The 20,377-nt window shown below is 37.8% G+C and overlaps 1 protein-coding gene across 2 annotated transcripts in view; it reads right to left on the reverse strand.

Annotated features, from left to right (window-relative positions):
- PTPN13 (protein tyrosine phosphatase non-receptor type 13) overlaps positions 1-20,377 on the reverse strand; it is a 1,949,788-nt gene that overhangs the window by 877,934 nt on the left and 1,051,477 nt on the right. For both annotated transcript variants that reach the window (XM_044079819.1, XM_044079818.1), the window contains one exon: positions 9,167-9,298. In XM_044079819.1, the coding sequence (XP_043935754.1) occupies positions 9,167-9,298 (132 nt within the window). The remainder of the gene's footprint in view (positions 1-9,166; positions 9,299-20,377) is intronic.

Consider the following 20,377-nt stretch of genomic DNA (forward strand, 5'->3'; position numbering starts at 1 on the left):
GTCTGTCTCTGTCTTTTTCCTTGCGTTTTTTGTGAGCTCCGGTAGTCGGATTGCTATCCAACATTTCAGGATAGTTAAATCTTGAACCAAAATAGTCAGAAGCAAAAATATACCGACACTTAATAGTGCGTTGGTTAAATTTAGCACAAAATTGACAGCAAGGCACATTGTGATCAGGGCCTAGGCAAGGAATACAGTACAAATGAAAATCCTTGTAAGGTATTTGCTTCCCACAAATAATGCAATTATTAACTTTTACTGACATCGGTAAGGAGCAAGAAAAAGTTTCCCCAACGGAGTACTTAGCTTTAGTTTGAAGACTTCGGTTCTGAAATTCGAAAACGAAAATTTCAGGAGTCGGCCGACCGGCACTTGCGAACTGTTTCTGCTTCGGGCACTGCGCGGCAAGAAATTCCGATTAAAATGGTGTCGGCTGCATGCTTTATACCCCAGATCACCCGACGTCATGGAAGAGAAGACAGCAACCGACGCAGTACCCAAGACTTTGTTATTTAGGCCGACTGAGGGCAACCTGCCAGCAGATTACCCAAATGTAATGACTGCAACAGTGAAACATGAAGAACATCTGCTTCTCATCTGCCTGGTGTATAGTGAATAACCATTTTCCGCAAACACTCTACTGTCTCCAATATCCAATATTTTCTCTTCTGCCAGAGTTTTGTCAAGATCAATTCTTTCTGCTTTAATGATTGCATCTTTACTAACACAGGTCTTGGCTGCTTTTTCATGGCCATGGAGCATACACATGATATACGCTTTCAATTAATAAACCCTGTAGTGGAATATCAGTCCACTTGCTTATTTGTGCTTTCATAAAGACAATAGAGTCTATTCCTTCCCGTTTTTCTGGTGCAGCAGAAAATCTCACATTTTCTCTGTATGCTCAGTCTTCTAACTCTACCATTGTTGAAACAGCTTTTCCTGAGAAGCCTCATACTCAACCAGCTTTTTCTTCATTTCTACCTCTGATTGTTGCAATTTTTAATTTCACCTGACTAGCTAGTTCAAGATTCTTGTATTTTTCTAGTCTTTTGTTATTTGAGTTTATATACTCCTTCAATTTTTCATTTATTTTAATCATTTCTGAGTATATCTGACTTATTTTTTCTAAATGACTGGAAGTAATCTCTTGTACCAAAGCTGAAGCTTGAACGTTTTTTTGCTGAACAACTGCAGGATTCTTCTGGCCACTGTTTTCACTTTACCTTTTCTGGTTTATTTTCTTTCAGGTTCTCTAAATTTATTCTTTGCTGGCATCCAAACAGTGTACTTACTAGACAGTAAATTAATTTTACACAGGCTGACAATATCACCGGTTCTTATTTTTCAGTTTTGGTTTTCATAGTGGAAGACTTGAAATTAAGTTTTTGATCAGTGTGCAGACATTTTGGACACTGGTCCTTCCTCAAGAAGTTTTGGAGATTTTTTGCTTTCTTTTTTAATACTACACTGTTCGTGGTGGTGATTTGCACCCAAACAAAAAGGTACTCCTCTGTCTATCCTTATGAGGAATCCCTATTGTAAGGAATACTGAGCAACAGTGATAAAGGAAGGACATAAATGTTTTCACACAGAAGCTATTCACAACAACAAAACATACACAAAGAAAGAAAGAAAAAGTGAAAGCTCACACATTACAATTTAAATAATTAAAAACATACTCAATTGACAATTAATTATATTTATCTAACAATGTGTTTAGTTTTAACCACTATTTATAAGTTATATTCTTGTTCATTATTCTTAGTTTGATGGAACTTCTTTCATTATGGCAAATAAAAAGGGCTCTGCAATCCTGGCATAACTTCTTCTTTCAGTATGACCGTTTACTCTTTTTATCTTTCCCTAAGCATTTCCAGCCTTTTCTGCCTAGACAAAACTACCCCTTGTAAACCTGCTTTTCTCCAAGAGGGGTAAAGCTAGAAGGCTGAAACTCTACAGGTACACAGCACCCTACAAAAGGACACTGCAATCCTGGCTGTGGTATAACTTCTTATTTCAGTATGACCATTTACTCTTTTCAGCTTTCCCTATGCATATATGCATAACAATGGCAATTCTAATAAAATCAATAAATTTAGGTAGAGATTTTCTTTCCAGTTTACTGTGAATATACTTCTTTCTTATAGGTAAAAGTGACCATATCATGGGATGTTGTTATTATACATCCACAAATTGAAGCATTATTTATTAAAAAATAATCCGATCAAAGAGCTTTAAAGAAGTCTTTAATATCTTCCCAGTAATACTTGGTTCTTTTCATACACAAAACATATGATGTCAGCCTACCAAAGTATATGCCTCACATCTCCAGCAAACTTCATTAGGCTAAAAAATTATGAATTTTATGAGGAGTAAGGAAAAATTAATGTAAATATCTGCAAGTAAAACGTTTTTAAAAATGTTAGCCAGCATCAACCTTAATGACTTTAAAATCATCTGATTACAAGAATAATAATTCACTTCTACCAAAGTACATTGGCCAATAAAATTAAACAAAATATTCTGCTTATTTTATTTTCAAATCCCAATGTTAATCTATATAATTTAAATAAAGAAGGTTCCAAGCCTTCATTGCCATTAATAATAAAAGGCAAATAGTCCAATAATTTGGGATATATACCATGTAGATAAGGCTACTGTAGCAGTGATCAAATGATGAAAGTACAGTTTTGTACCTACCATAAATGTAGATGTTCGAAGATCCACATTGCTGCAGTCCTAACACTTGGGTAGTCCGCTGTCCTTGGTCGGCCCGAATATCAAAGTATAAGGCTGACGTCGGTCAGGGCGCATTTGACTGACGTCAGGACGTCAGGGTACAAATGCGCATGACCGACGTCATATCCTCAGTCTTTTCTTGCCCCAGATGTCAGAAGACCCTAAAAATAAAGGTCAAAACCAAAAGACAGCAAACAACCAACCAACCACCCCTGCACTAACTATATGTACAATATATACAATATACACAAAATGTACAACCCAACCCACACAACCGCCTCTAACTACAGAGGGGAAGGAGGGAGTGTAAATTGGACTGCAGCAATGTGGATCTTCGAACATCTACATTTATGGTAGGTACAAAACTGTACTATGTTCTTCATCTCACATTGCTGCAGTCCTAACACTTGGGTAGAATCCCAAAGCAGAGGTAAGGGAGGATGGCTAACTACAAGGAAGCAGGAGCTGCCAAAATGCCCTGCAAAACAGCAGTGGCAAAACCAGCCCTGGACTTAGAGTAAAGTGGCAGGTGATAATGCCTAGAGAAAGTATGTACAGAACTCCAAGTAGCTGCCTCCAAAATATCCTTGGTCGCCACTCCCCTCAAAAAAGCTGTTGAAGTGGCAGTAGCCCTAGTGGAATGAGGCCTAATCCCAGCTGGAATCACCTTGCCATGATGGGAATAACAGAAAGCAATGCAAAACCCAATCCACTTAGAAATAGTTTGTTTTGATACAGGCTTGCCCTGAGAACTCAAGGCAAAAGAAACAAACAACTGCTGAGACTGCCTGAACCCTTTAGTTCTGTCCAAATAATAACGCAACTGCCTGTGGACATCTAAAGTGTGCAAAATCTTTTCCCCTTTATTTTGGGGATTTGCATAAAAAGTAGGCAAATGAATAGTTTGGTTTAAAGCCACACTAGAAACCACCTTAGGCATAAAGGAAGGATTAGTACGTAATGATACCCTATCCTTATGGAAAATCAAGAAAGGCTCAACTGCCATAAGGGCCTGTAATTCAGAAACCCTTCTTGCAGAGGTAATGGCCAACAAAAAAGGCAGTCTTCCAAGATAAATATTTCAACTCAGCAGTAGCTGCAGGCTCAAAAGGTTGTAGAGTGAGTTTCTCCAACACAAAATTGAGATCCCAAGCAGGAGTAGGAGCTCTTCGTGGGGGTCTTATATTCTTTGCCCCTCTAAGAAATTGCTTGAACAAAGGATGAGAAAACAATGGTGGGTTGCAATCATAGTGAGCTGAAATTGCTGCAGCATGAACTTTAATAGAAGAGAAAGACAAACCTTTGTCCAGTAACTCAGTAAGATATTGAAGAGCCACACTCAAATTAGGCTCAGAAACATCAAAATCTTTTGCTGCACTCCAAAACAAAAATCTCTTCCATTTGTCTGTGTACACTTTCCTTGTACTAGGCCTCCTAGCTTCCAAAATAACATTCAAAACTTGCTGAGGAAGTGGAGGCCCACTTTGGTTCAAAACAGAATATGCCAGGCTGTTAGGTGCAGAGAGTGAAGCTTGACATTTAGCAAATGGCTGTCCTCCTGCGACAACAGGTGTGGAATCGAAGGCAAAGGCCATGGAGGCTGCCGTACCAGACTTCTCAGTAATGGGTACCAGTGTTGTCGAGGCCAATCCGGAGCTATTAAAATCATCCTTGGCTTGTCCTGTCTGACCTTTAGAAGTACCTTTGGGAGGAGAGGCAGAGGTGGAAAGGCATATACATGAAGATTGCTCCAAATGAAAGAAAGAGCATCCACTTTCCAAGCTGTGGGATGAAACCTTTTTGTGCAAAACTTTGGCAGCTGATGGTTTAGTGGGGAAGCGAACAGATCTATGTCTGGAGTTCCCCATGACACTGTCAATTTCTGAAATACATGAGGATCCAATTTCCACTCGTGGGGATCCATAATTCGTCTGCTCAACACATCTGCTAAGGAGATCTGTGCTCCTGGCAGAAACCTTGCCTGAAGATTGAGCTGTAAACTGAGAGCAGTCTCCCACAAAATCATTGCTTGCCTGCATAGAGGATAAGAATGCGTTCCCCCTTGCTTGTTGATGTACCACATGACAGTTGTGTTGTCTGTTAGAATCAACACCTGTCCTGGAAGAAGCAATTCCTTGAAAGCAATTAATGCAAACTGGACTGCTAACATCTCCTTCATGTTGATATGTAGATGTTGTAGTCTGACAGGCCACTTGTTTTGTATCCACTTTCCATTTAGATGAGCTCCCCAAGCTTTGTCTGAGGCATCTGTCGTTAAAATCAGACTCGCCTCTGGCCGGGTCACAGAGAGTCCCTTGTTTAGGTGACATTCCTGAGCCCACCACAAAATTCCTTTTGAATGCAAGGTATTATTTGAATGACAGTGTCTAGATCCTGGCAGTGCTGTGTCCATACATTTTTGAGATACCATTGTAGCTTCCTCATATGCAGTTTGGCATTGGGAAGCACCAGAATACAAGATGCCATGAACCCTAAGGCATGAAGGACTGTCCTTGCAGTCAGCCCGGACTGATGAGATAGTTGATGGAAGTAAAGGGATAGACTCTTTTGTTTGTCCGGGGTTAAAAAGGCCATCTGGGATGCTGTATTCAGTCTCACACCCAGAAAGCACATGTCTTGAGAGGGTACTAGACTGGACTTTATTTCGTTCACAGAATACCCTAGGCATCTTAGCACTGCTATCACATAATCCAAATGATGAAGAAGCTCTTCTCTTTCTTGAGCCAGAATTAAGCAGTCGTCCAAATAAGGATAGATCTGTATTCCTTTTTGTCTGAAGAAAGCAATCACTGGAGCCAGAACTTTCGTGAACACCCTGGGCGCAGTAGATAAGCCAAAGGGCAATGCAGAGAACTGATAGTGAGAAGTCCCAGCTCGAAAACGCAGATACGTCCTGCAACTTAGTCTGATAGGAACATGAAGGTAAGCCTCCTTGAGATCCAAAGTCACCATCCAATGATCTTTGCCCAGCAGAGGTAAAAGCTGCTGCAACATCAACATTTTGAACTTGGGAATGTCCAGATAAGTGTTGAGAATAGATAAATCCAAAATTGGTCTCCACGTGTTCCCCTTCTTTGGTACTAGGAACAGGCGAGAATAAAATCCTAGGCCCACTTCTGGCAGAGGGACCGGCTGTATGGCCCCTAGTTGGAGCAACAGAGAAACCTGTTTGTGAGCCTCTAGTCTTTGTGGAGGAGGAACGTCTGGCATGCCTTTGAAAGGAGGCAAGGTATGGAAATAAAACCTGTAGCCGTGGTGAATGATATCCAATACCCATCTGTCCTGGGTAATTAAACTCCAATTTTCTTTGAAAAGTGCCAACCTTCCTCCCAAAGGTGCTGTCAGACGAGCAGGCTCTGGCAGCTGAAAAGGTAGGTCATTGGGTCTGCTGACGAAAGGACTGACCCCTGCCCTCACCCGAAGCCTGTGCAGAAGAACTCCCTGTTCTAGGCCTGAAAGAGCCCTGGGCTCTGCCCTTACCACGTCTAGATCTACCCCTAGACTGTAAACCATAAGAAGGATACGTCCACCCTTTAGTAGGCCAATTTCTACTAAACTTTGGAGGCTGGACCTGCAAAAAATCTTTAACAGTCTGCATAGACTTAGCCTTGTCTTCCATTTTCTTTAAGACTGTCTCAACAGGAGGACCAAACAACACGTCAGATCATATAGGAGCATCTAAAATCCTTGTCTTAACATGTTCAGACAAATTTTGATCCCTCAGCCAGGCGTGCCTGCGAAGGACTGACCCAGTGGCAGCCACCCTAGAAGAGGCCTGTACAGCATCAAAACCACATTGCAAAGAATGCTTACCCACCTGTTCAGAAACATGCACTAAATCTTGCAACTCCTTACAATCAATACCTACTGCCAGAGCATCAACCTTAGACTTCAATAGTGAAAGGAGATAATTTTGGTATTTCAACATGTGAAACTGGCAATTTAGAGCCCTCATAGCAAGAGTGGAAGAAGTATAGACTTTCTTTCCCCATCTATCCAAGGCCCTAGCCTCCTTGTCTGCAGGAACCGGATTCTTAACAACAGAAGCCTTCACACCTTTAGGCCCCTGGCTAACAGTCTCTGGGTCTGCCCTAGGACTCTTAAAAGATACTTATGAGCTTCAGGCACCCTGTAATACCTATCCGGCTTAACAGGAGCAGGAGGCAAAGAATCAGGATTAAGAGAAGCTTCTGTAAAAACATCGTCCACTACATCCAAAACAGGAGGTATAGCCAAAGGCCTATGCTGGGGTAAAAACAGAAATTCCCTAAGCCTTTTCCTGGAATCAGAGAAGTCCTGACCCTCCCACTTAAAATGCTCCCTCATGGAATGAAGAGTTTCTGAAAAAGAAAAATCCTCAGGAGGAGTAGCAGAAGGAGTAGAATCATCCACATCAGAATCAGAATAAGGAGAGTACTCCTGCAAGTCTTCAGCTGAAGACTCTGAAACATCTGAAGTCTGCTCAAAACCCCCCAACTCAGGATCCACCCTAGGTCTCTTATCAGGAGGGGGCATAGAACCCCTAATCAAAGTAATCAAATATTCTGCCATTTTAAGCATATGCTTCTTGGGCACAGTACCTGAGGAGCTAGGGGTAACACCAACTGAAGCCAAACCTGGCCTGCCCCTGGGGGAAGCCTTTGAAATAGAAGGAGAGGGCCTAGCCACCTTGGGAGGGGAGGGGAGTATAGTAAGATGAGAAGCCCCCTCAGCCTGACTAGTCTCCTGAGAGGCCACATCCTGCAATAATAAGGTCTCACCCTGGGAACACAAAGAAACCTCCGGTGGAGCCACCGGCTCCACCGACACCTCCAAAGAACCGGCGTCTGGTACAGACGGTTCTTCTAACCTAGGCTTAACTGCCTTGTCCTTGCGCTTCTTCGAAGAAGCGGGCGTCGGAGCATCCGACGGCATTTTATAGTTGCACCGCTTCCCAAAGACTAACCTTGCACAATCCAACCTCCTCTTTATAGTGCGTTTATTAAATCTAGCACAAGAGCGACAGCCAACAACGTCGTGCTCAGGCCCTAAGCAAGGAATACACAAAGTATGATAATCTCTATGCGGTATCTGTTTCCCACAAGAAATGCAATTATTAACTTTTCTGACATCCGGTAAATGACTGAGGCAAGAAAAACCAAAATATTCCCCAACGGGGTACTTAGCCAACTTTGAACTCGGTCTGAAACTTCTAAATCGAAAAATCTCAGAACGCCAACCAGCACTTGCAATACTGCTTCTGCATCGGACCATGCGGCAAAAAAGACTGAGGATATGACGTCGGTCATGCGCATTTGTACCCTGACGTCCTGACGTCAGTCAAATGCGCCCTGACCGACGTCAGCCTTATACTTTGATATTCGGGCCGACCAAGGACAGCGGACTACCCAAGTGTTAGGACTGCAGCAATGTGAGATGAAGAACATCATCTAATGTTACTGCAGCAGCGATTTAATGATAAAGATCTACTTTTACCTAGAGTTTACTTTATCAGCCAGTAAATACCTATTTTCCTTAATGGCTAGCCTTAGACTTCAAGCTTCCAGCACTTTAATGCACAATTAAGAAATTAAACATAATATGTTGGTAGCAAATATAACAAATATAACAAAGATTGCTGATAATCAAAGTATGAGACAAAATACAAAGGGGATTCTAAATATCTCATGTGAATGTCCACAGTAGAGGATGCTGAAACAGAAGAAAAATTCTATCTCTTCTGTGTAGATTACAAGAGGGTTATAGTACACTGAGATAACCTGGAAGATATTCAAAGTGTTGTGAGTCACCTTTGTTAAAAGATACTTGCTGATACTGCATTCACTGGCATGATGAAGGTACTCTGTGGATCTACATCCCAAATACCCTAAAGTATTTATTCACTAAATAAGAGCAGTGAATATCAGGCCCTTGGGTCATGGATAGATATCAGTGTTTCTTGGACATATGCTGGTTTAGAGACTGGAAAATTCTAAGAGAACAATGAAAGTTCAATCATCAACTACTGAGACTCTGACTACAGAAAAAACATCTTTCTTTCTCATGGGAATCCTTTTTAACAAAGAAAGACACATTTTTGAGGTAAAACAACAATAAAAACAACCAGGTATTAAAATCAGTGAAAGCAATACATGATGAAAAAATGGCTCTAGTAAGGACAAAGGAAGAAAACATACTGGGGTTCACAATTGTCTTAAGCTGAGTCATGCAACAATGTGAAAAAAGCAGCAGCAAGAGTGAACATGATGCATGCATGCACAGCCTAAGCTACGTACTGAACAGTGATGACAAAACATGGGCAAGGTATTCAAGCAAAGATCCTGCTGTTCAGTGTAAGCACTTTCTTACATACAACTGAGCAAGAAGGCAAAAATCAAACATTGATATTTTCAAGCAAAAATACCTGCAACGATTTTATCCCTGAGCTGTGAAATAACAAGTGTAACATCATCAGGGGCATTCTGCAGAATTTCTGCTGCTGTCTCCAAGGTAACCCCTTCCAAGCTGACATTGTTGATGGATATCAGTCTGTCACCTGCACAAATAAGCACAATTAGTGTTGGGAAAGATTGTGCATTTTGTCCTAGTGTATATGGGATCATTACACACATTCACTAACTCATTACGGAATACTACCGCTGTATTACTTGTTGTAATAGAAAACTGCTGCATCACTAAGGAGGAAGTATGACAGGGACTATGCTATTCTGTAATGCTGCATTTAAATGGTGTGCATTTTTCTATTAGTGTACATCATCATGATGTTGTCAAAGAGTACATTTTCAAAGAGTGGCAGACAAAAGTGTTTATAAAGTAAAGAAAAAAGTTATAAGCTAAACTACACAAGATGTGAGACACTGAGAGTTGAAATGTAAACAATTTGTCAGTCCTAAATATTCCATTACCATGCAGATGGCCATCAAAAATACTGAACAAAGACCATACATCTGGTTAGCACAATAAAGTTGTACAAGGTATTAAATTTGTGGCTATACAGACATTAAATGGATATGGTATGATTATTTGAGTCTATTTTCAACAAAGGACTGTTTCAACAAAAAAGCAGGAAGAAGTAGAAAGCAGAAGCCTTGGTTAGCTCTGTGGCAACCCTCCACATCCCCAGTACAGGGAGTTTCACCTCTTGCTTAATTTAAAACCAGTGAGGTCACACAGCTTTGAAGCATCAAGATTTGATAAAACAATCATTCCACAAAAATGGGCTTGAAGAAAGGTAAACGTGTCCATTTAACTCAGACACACATGCATACACACGTGCACATACTTAATGTATTCAAACGATGTATCAAAACCTCCCACCACTGTCACAACCACTACTACCACCATCACCACAACCCTAAAACATACTACAGCACTTTTCAAGGCACCTGCATTTAACAGTCATTTGATTACTTATAAATGACCATTTTCAGATGTGGATTAATGAACTGCATTCATCTTTCCTACTCTTCTGGTTAAAATATTTTACCAGATGAATCATGCAATTTGTTCAGAGTTTTACATACATTTATTTTGCACAATTTCCTAAATAGTCAGACTTAATGCTGTCAATCACTACTGTGGCAGGGTACTATGCTTTTCTAAAACTTCATATAAGCCAAACAGAAAAGCAAAATTTGTAAGAACCATCTCTGTGCCACATGGTGTAATTGCAATGAGTTTGAAGAAAGAAAACAGGTAATGCAGAGTTCATATCCAGTTCAGATAATTTTTGAAGGGTGGGGGTGGCACAGTGGTTAAAGTGGTTACCTCACAGACACAAGGTACAGAGTAGTCTTACTTTAATAAGCATGTCTAGGCTTATAAAGGCCCCTCTGGGGGTCATTAGTCTAATAATCACCTATAAACCTAGGTATGTTATGATGTCACAGCTGATAAGTAAAGATTAACCTAAGAAATATGAAAGTAAAATAAATGCAGATGAGGGTGCTACAGCTCCTAAAGGCCTTTACTGGGACCAAGTAAAACTCTTTTGACTGGATATTGTAGGTGACGGATCTATCATATATTGCAACAGCTGTTTAGAAGATCTGGAGGAGTCAGGATGCTTGCTCTAGCTCTCGTACCTCATACTTTTTATTCTCTTCAAAGAAATGCCCATCTAACCAGCTACTTCCTTTCTGCCCTGTCTAGCTTCTGCTCAGTGTTGGATATTTTATGGCAACTTATGCTTGCTTGACTTGTTTGATGGGGACCTGCCAGTTATTTATGCATCAATTTTATCTGGATAGTTTGACTACTGCTCTGCTCTCTATATCTTTCATTTACCCCATTAACTGACAAATACTTTCAGAGATCTGGATCTTCTCCAATACAAGATATGAAGAGTGTGTGTCGGTCTGTCTTTCCAGCGCGCCTGATTGATATTATGTTTACATCCTATATATATATATATATATATATATATATATATATATATATATATATATCTACACACCCTAGATGAGATCAGTGTTCTTAACAGGTCATTTCATGTTGGGAGGGAAGGGAGAGATTGTAAAGGAAACTCTGAAAACTGAAGATACTTTCCACTGAAACAGATATTTGCACTTAGCAAATACTGTTGCAGTTAACTACAATAAAAATATCTTATTGGTATTTGTTTCTGCAGCTACTGACAGAGTACAGCAGTATGAGAAGCTAACCAAACAGAAGAATGATTTCTGGTTCTGGCAATGTTCATAATATTTTAGTGTTATTTTTAATTCCTACTTTCATTGGCCCTGCATTAAGCAATGGCTAAAACAAGAGGGTATACCATTCTCTACGTAAAGCCTTCTGTAATGCATCACATGCACAGAAGGTAAGCTGAAGTGGATCTTGTGATCTGACAGCCAGAAGCAGCAACATGTAAGAGAAAATGATAAAACATAACTAAAAATCTATAAAAAAAAGGACTGCCACAGTGGGAAGAGGGAATGGAGTCTTGCAGACAGTCATTCAGCCTATTATTAAACTGTCCTTTGTTCTAGAGGGTTCCACTTTTCTTTCTGGAACCTTCTTGCCATTGCTTTTTAAATGTTTGCTTACCAGCAACTCTATGCATTTTTTTTTTGCTTTTTGAAAAAGATTATAAAGGTAGTATTAAACCCTTTGACAAACTTGGAGAATGAAGGCTAATAAATCTAAGAGATTCCTTGAATAAAACTTACCTTTCTCACCATACTTTTTAAACACCTTTGCAGCAGATGGTCCAAAAAGTCTTTGTCTAATGTAGAACTTAAAATTTCAGATTTGAAATCCTCAGGAAGGTTTTGAGTATGCATCCAATCAAACCTTCTCAGAACAATTCCAATGGCAGCAGCCCTGGAAGGGGCATCTGTAGAATCATAAGCACATTTTAAACAGTGGATAGCCACTTGAGACACAAAAGCAATTAGATTACACAAAGATTTTTTTCCCCAATCAGAATAGGAAACAGATGCCATAATATTCCTCATGCTGTCAAGAGGCAAGCATAAACTTTAGCATATGAGCTGGATTTGAGAATTCTCAAATGAAGTGGTGCAGAGGAATACACTTTTCCCACAAATCTATCTGCTTAGTTGGGGGGGGGGGGGGGGTGGCAGGCTGTCAGGCAAATTATAGGTTGTCACAAAAACATTCACCAGAGCTGAAAGAACTGGAAGAAATGGTGTAGGTTCTTGAAATCCACTTGCATGAAATTGTAACACTTCTTCAGACATGGTGTAGTGCCATTATGTTGCCCCTGAAACAAGTGATTCGTTATAGAAACAGTTTCTAAAAAAAGAGATTCCTTCAAAAGGACTGACAGAAACCACACTTTCCTTAGAATCTGAAAGGGAATCTTGGTGAGAAAACACAGTTGTCCCTTCACAATCATTTTGCATTCAAAGTCTTGAATATCTTCAGAAAATGGAGAATCCCTTTTTATCTTATCAGAAAAAAGCTGAACTGAAGGAGTTAAGTGTCTGAGCCAAACCCTAAGCTAAGCCTAATAAATCAGTCCTCCCCAGAGAAACTAAGACGGGGAGACATGTTTACATTTTTCTTTCTTTTTGACAGAAATTTCTAAAGAAGCACGCCTACTTTTGCCAAGCAAAACCACCATGGGGACAGGTAACCCATTCTAGGTAAGCAAAGAAGAATTCCCTGCTCCTTCTCCCAGAACTGACAAAGGTGGTTCCCCCTTACCCACCAAGGGCAATCTAATAAACCACAGAGGATGGGTCTGAACCCTGGTCCATGGCTGCTGCAGAGACTACACTAGAGTAAGTCAAGGAAAAAGATGAATGATCTAAGGAACTAGAAATGGACACAGCAGAGTTACCATATGCAGCTGAGGCACATAGTGGTTTGCTGTTATGGTACAGGTTATTATTTTTTTTCTTTTTGTTGCTAGAAGAAGGAATAACAGATGAACTGGTAGGTTGTTTCATAGTAAAGCCAAAAAAGATGCCGGTTTCCCACGGAATCCTGGCAGCAACAGTCAGTAAAACAGATAAGTAGTTAAAATGTCATTTTTTCCACCAAAAAACACAGTAAAAGGCATTTTAAAAACTTCCCCGGTTCCCAAAAGTAAAATAACACAAGTTTTGCCACAAAACAAATAGTTTTAAATTAGTTTTAATAACTTCTTTCCACAAAAGTAAAAATTAACACTCCTATTTAAATGTTACTTAAAGTCACATAACAGTCAATAAAAACATTTTCTCCTAACACAAAAACTTACAATTTCACAAAAGTTCTGTTTTAGTAAAAAAAGCAAAGTGTGGCAGTTTTTTTTTCACAAAGGAAACTTATCTGGACAGCAATGGAAAGTGTTACCTGATCCTGAATAGCCTTTAACAGGAGAGCCTTTCAACAGTAAGAAATTTCGGAAGGCTCTGGCACCAAAACCACTCTTTTTCTTTAGCTCAACTTGAGCAGTTGGTTTAGGCAAGTGGAAGGTGTTCTTCAAGCCTTGGAAGCTGGTTGCCTGTTATATCCTTAGTAGGATATAACCCCTATAGTTAAGGCTACTACAGCAATGATCATAATGATGAACAGACACCACTTCTATTCATAGGTCTTGATACGTAGAAAGCATTTGATAGAGTCATCTGTGATTTTATGAGTAAGACAATGGTAGCATTCTTTTTTCCTGACAGAACAACAGCATTAATAAGGAAGATGTATGAGGGATTGGAGACTAGAATTAAGGGTGGGAACCCCTCTCTGATAAGCGGTGTTTGAACAAATGAACTAGGCAAGAATATCTACTTTATATATACCACTACTAAGGCCAGAAAAACATCAAATTTTATTAAAACATGAATAAAACACACTCTAGTGCCTCAGCCAATGGCATTTCAAGAGTTGAAAAACACACACCAAATTTCTCACTTAAATAGCTAATATCAATAAAAAAACTGAATAACTCAAACAATTAAAACTTCATTTAGTCACTATATTAAACTTTACATTCTACATTTAATCCAGCAGGTGTCAGTGTTCCATATTTCAAAATAAACAGTTTCCTTATAGAGCACTCTATTCTTCAAATCCATAGCATTAAAAACTTTCTTTCTCTAAAACAGTACCCTGTAAACAGCTACCACCCCCTCCCCATGATAAGAAATAAAGAACAATGCTAAAGGGCTCTCAGACTCTCTTTTTGTAATATTCCTTAGATGCTCCTGCAATCTAACTTTGAAAGCTCTTTTGCTTTCCCCCACATAACAAAGATTACATGAGCATCTCAGGGCATAAATAATGCCTCAGTATTACAACTAAAAACATCCCTAGGGGTATATATACTATTATTAATTCTATTAAAAGATCTAAAAATGTGCTTACAAACTGAGCAATTACCACATGGTAATGTGCCCCCATTCAGAAGCTCAATCCGTAATCTCACATCAAGTGTTGAAAAGTAGCTGTGAACAATCACGTCTTTTATACTACAACTTCTCTTTAAAGAATTAAATGGCATATTAGGTAAAAAATTAACTAAATCTTTACTTTTTAACAAAAAACAAACAAAAAAAAAAAACATATCAAAAACTGTAAAACAATATTACATACAGTAACAAAATAAATCCTATTTGCGGTACTCACGTCTCTATCACTTATAAATTGATTACTCCCATTGCACTGAAATGTTTTGATATATTGGTCACACAATATTAAACTTTTCATGGCTTCCATAATAGCTTGTACTCCATATCCTCTCTGTTTAAATGGAGTACAAGTTCTTAATTCTTTTTCCAAAATGTTTTCATCATTACAAAGCCTACTAATGCACAATAGGTCACTCTAGGGTAATGACTTAACAAAATGTGGCGAATAGCAACTTCTGCCATTTAAGAAATGCTTGCCATTTTCAAACATTCTATGTACCTTAGTTTTGATCCCACCAACTACTATCCCCTCCAGTAATAAGTCAAAAACACTACCTTACTACCACAATTTACTCTATCAAATTGTAACCCAAACACATTCTGTTGTAATTCTTGCAAAACATCATTAACTAATGCCTCACCACCACCACAAAGAAGAAGTAAATCATCAATAAACCTAAAACACTTAACTACATATGTTATAAAAATCCAAACTGTATAAATATTTAATTTCAAATGAACACATAAAAGGTTTGTATACATGGGGACAAAAGGAGCCCTCATTGCTGTCTCTTTAATTTGATGGTATATCTTATGACTAAATTAAAAAATAAAATTATTCGTTAAGCAAAAATAAACAAATTATATAATTTGACAAGGGACTCTCTCACAAAAAATAAGTCAAGGCCTCTATACCCAAATGATACTGAATACTGGTATAGAGGATTGGCAGTGGATGTGAAAACCAAGATTTCCCTTCTGTCCATTCCACTACTTGAATTTTATCTAAAAAATCGAAAGTGTCATGTATATAGGAATTTAATTTAACCACTGATGTTAACAAATATTTATGTAACAATAATCTCACATTGGGCAAAAAACAGTTACTCGCTGAAACAATAGGGTGTCCTGCAGGAGAAGTCAAACTCTTACGTATCTCAGCTAAACAGTAAAAGGTTGCCAAAGTACAACCAACCCCTTACAGAAAATTTCTTATCCACATCATTTTTAGATAAATAACCTAATCTATAACCCTTCTATATCAAGTCTTGAAATTCTACCAAAGCTTTTTTTGATAAACATTTAAATCACTTAAATTATCAAAACACATTTTCTCATACTGTGTATGATATTGATCAAAACAAATCAAAAAACATACACAAGTGAAACCACCACGATAAAATACTGCTGTATAAAAGTCCAACTGATTTATTAAATAAAAAGGACAGATGAGCCCTTTCACGTACCAACCAGTACGCTTCTTCAGATCTTAACATCTAAATCTATAAAACCACTTTTATACAAAGGCTCATACTCAAAAATGATCAATTAACCAATCAATTAAACAATTAAACAATTAAATAATCAGTGCAGTACAATAAAGTATACCAGCTTCCTGATAGATCTGTGAGCTCTACGAGTAGAAAGCACAAAAAGAATGAGGCATACCTAAAAGTCCTGTTCCTCCAAATAACTGTGCATTCCACAGAATGGTGGAATCAAATAAAATAAATACAAGGAAATAATGAAATAACAATACTTTAAAATCACCAAACACCCATCATTCCTAGCATATATTTTTCAAAAATACATATATAATATATACGCATATAAAAAATAGATAAATATGGGACATGAGAAAAAATAAAGAATAAAAATCCCTTATATCCTATATCCTATATTAATTCATGTGCAAAGTTTAATTAATTAATTACCATAAAATAATGCCTATTAAATTATGTAGATACAAATACAAATGTAATTGTAAACATGCCAAATACATAAAAATAAAGATGAATGTGTGTATATGAAAATGTATATGCATAAATAAATGAATAATTAAATAAATAAATAAATGCAGCAAATAAATAAATATATGACAAAATGACTGTGTATGATATATAAGAACTATTTTGTTACCCTTATTGGATGGTTTAAACACCAAATTCTTCCACTGACTCATATTTTTCAAAGCTAACCATTCTGCTTTCTTAAGATTATAACTTACTCTATCCTTAGTTCTAATAAATTCATTATAAGCTACCTCTAGGGTAAAATTAACCATAGCTGAAAAACTTTTTATACATTCATGCACAAAAGGGTGTAAAAAATCACTTTTATAGGTAACATCAGAGGTACCTAATAGACAGTATGCATTACTATTCATACCATCTTCCACAGACGAATCACAAGCGAAAACAATATCTTCACTACTAATTTCACAAGAATCAAAGGAATCATTAAACATTCCTCTTGGTTTATCAATAACACAAATATTGTCACATTTCTTTATAGAAAAATGGTTCAATAAATGTAATTTCCTAACAAATCGATACACTTTTGTTTTTAAAACATGTAGTCTAGATTCAGTAGGCTTGAATTTCAAACCACAACTTAACACAGACAGTTCCACATCATCCACAGGGGTGGGAGGTTGGCATAATGGTTAAAGTGTTTGCCTTATAAACCAAAGGTGCAAAGTTTGATTCTCACATGGGTTAATTGGCTAGGCTTAAAATGGCCCACAAAGGCAGTTAGCCTAGTACTAATTTATGAACCTATTCAATACAGAGTCAGATAAATTCAACATAAGTACTTCATTGTTATAATTAATTGATTATTCCGCAATAAATACCAAAAATGTCTCTAAATTAATACCATTTCTTCCCTTTGTCATGTGCTTGGTACTGCTTCTCTCTCGCTGCATCCGCACATTCTCTCTTACTTCTACAGTCTCCTTTTCATTGTCCGCTACGAAAATTATCCTTTATATAGGTTGGCTATTGAGCAGGAGGCAAATGTGGATAAGCTGCCTTATCATTTTCCCATTCAGCAGAACTATATGTTGCCTCTGAGGAAGCAAAATAAACTCTATGTTGCTACTTACTTCCTTCATCGCCAAAGGAGCAACCGCCACCCCCACCCTGTCTCTTCTTATTGGTTCTGGCCTGAAAGGCTAAACCATTATTGTAATCATTAATATGTCTCTTAAGTTTTTTCACTTTATGTTCAATTAAATCCTTAGAGAAATCTTGTAACTTGTCATTTATGCCTCCCAGAAGCTGTTCAAAATGGGAGAAAGTTAGCTGTGTTGAAAGAGAGGAAGATATTTAGGCAATCACCTTAACCAAATCCCTCTCAATAAGAATAGAAACCCATTCCATAACACAGCGATGAGCAGCTGCTTTCCAGCAAATTTCAAATTGCTTATCATCAGCATTTGTGGGATCAAAGGGCATGGAAGGATTCTTGCAAACCCTTAATCCCCTAGGTGAAAAATCTGTAATTTTGGAGACCCGATAAGTTATAATATACCACAGTTTCCTTAAATAAAAGATGTTTAGTTTGTCCACAGTTTCTTGGATTTCTGAAGAAAGCTGAAAACAGGAACGTTATTTCACCAAAATAAAGGGGTTCGAAATTCTCTGGTTCCACCCATCTTCGGACAATCTTTCCCATGTCCTGGGTAATTCTCCTCTTCTGGAACCATTTCCACAGTAAGGTATTGGATCTCCAGGTTGGGATATATACTGTTCCATAGTTTTCTGTATTACATCTACCCTTCTTCTCTAAAAATAGATGGCAAATAGAAAGATGGATCACTGGCCATAGTGTGTGTGTGTGTGTGTGTGTGTGTGTGTGTGTGTGTGTGTGTGTGTGTATGTGTGTGTGTGTGTGTGTGTGTGTGTGTATATATATATATATATATATATATATATATATATATATATATATATATATATATATACATACATACAACTACTAAGATAAATAAAAATAATAAATAATATGACAATACAATTTGCTGTTTTTCTGGCCTTAGTAATAGTACATACAATTTGGTGTTTGGTTGTTTTATATAAGGATATCTACTTTCTCCACTATTATTTGCTTTCTATATAAAGCCGCTGACAAAGGAAATAAAGGATTCACAATTTCAAGGATATTACTGGTATGGTTTTCATTAAAAATTGACTTCATTACGGAAGATATTATTTTGTACTTGATGAATCCGGAAAATGACATGTTGGTGCTGTAGAACATTTTGAGAGTTTTTTTGGGATATAAAATAAATGATGATAAAACAAAGGCTACAGTGATGAACTATGCATCCACACATGAATTGATTCAGCATTGAGCATACTTATGAGGGCATGATAAAATGAAGTATTTAGGTATATGGATTAAAAAAAGGTCTGTTACGGCACTTAAGGATATGGGGGAAGAAACTAAATAAAAGATAATGCACAGACTGAGAAGCTGGAAGTTTGTGATAAATTATAAAATGCAAGTAATGAAAATATTTTAGTCTCCTCAGGTAAGGCATATTTTTGTCAACCAGACGAGAAGCTGCCGTTGATAATTAACACTGAGCAGAAGTAATTTATCTAGGAGGGAAAGAGGTCAAAAGTTAAGTGGAATAAGTAGATTCTTCCCATAGTTTAAGGTTACATGATTCTAAGGGGTACTTTTGAGCTATGGAGTTAAGACTGGTATATGTAACAGAAGCAGAAGGTTATAAATCAAAGTGGAAAAGGATGATGATTAAATGAAGGGGTTGTTGGTTCAAAAGATAAAGAGAGAGCACGACTCTTGATGTAAGTCCTTAAGAAAAATAACAACCAAAGAATATTACATTCATAAAGTAAAGACCTAGTCCAGTGTGGGCAATGATGAAAGCAGCTCTTAAAAATAAATATGTCTACAAGCAGGGGTATAGAAAAAAAGGCTGGAATGCACTACGGGGAATAGAGCAAAGGAACCATAAAGGAAAGGTAACAGAGTAGGAAGGGGTTAAGCAAAGGCTTGGACTGCAGGTTAGAGACTGCCTTCTTTATCAGGGACTAGGCAAAGAGAATGGAACAGGGAGTGCTAAGTGAAAGATCAGTTCTGGTAACATATTACTTGAGTCTAAAAGAGAAGCTGCCATTAGAAAGGGATAATTAGAATAATTAGAAAGTTGTACAAAATACTGCATGACAACTATATGAATGAATCAGAGGAGGTTAGAAAACACTGGTAAAAGAAAATGGGAAAGCAATTTACAAAAGAACACTGGTGTGCAAAAAAGTCCAAAAGGATTAGAATTTTTGCATGGAAGTATTTGCATAGGTTTTTTTGTACCCGAAACAGATTTCACAGGATTTTTCCTCAGGTAGAAAGAAATTCTGGAGGTGTGATGAGGAAGATGGGCATTTGTTTTTGAGAATGTAATGTGTTGACAAATTTTAAAAGCTTTAATACACTTTTTATAAAAATAGTTAAAAATGTCCAATGGAGTACTTTGGCAGAAATGCTAGCAAAACAAATGGCTGCTACTTAAGAAATGATTCTTTTCAACTTGGATATAGGATTTGAATTGTCTAAACAAGGGGTCCCAACCTTTTTGGCTCAGGAGCCACTTACCGAACTTACACAGGTTCCAGGGGCCAGATTACCACATTGAAGATGTATCTGCTTTGTAAACAGACTGCAGTCAAGAGGTGCATGTCAGTCATGGAATAAAAAACAAACACTGGTGATTTCAGATCCAC

Source organism: Protopterus annectens, chromosome 8.part0 (genome assembly GCF_019279795.1).
Source record: "Protopterus annectens isolate FY-2018-M chromosome 8.part0, PAN1.0, whole genome shotgun sequence".
Classification (NCBI taxonomy): domain Eukaryota; kingdom Metazoa; phylum Chordata; order Ceratodontiformes; family Protopteridae; genus Protopterus; species Protopterus annectens.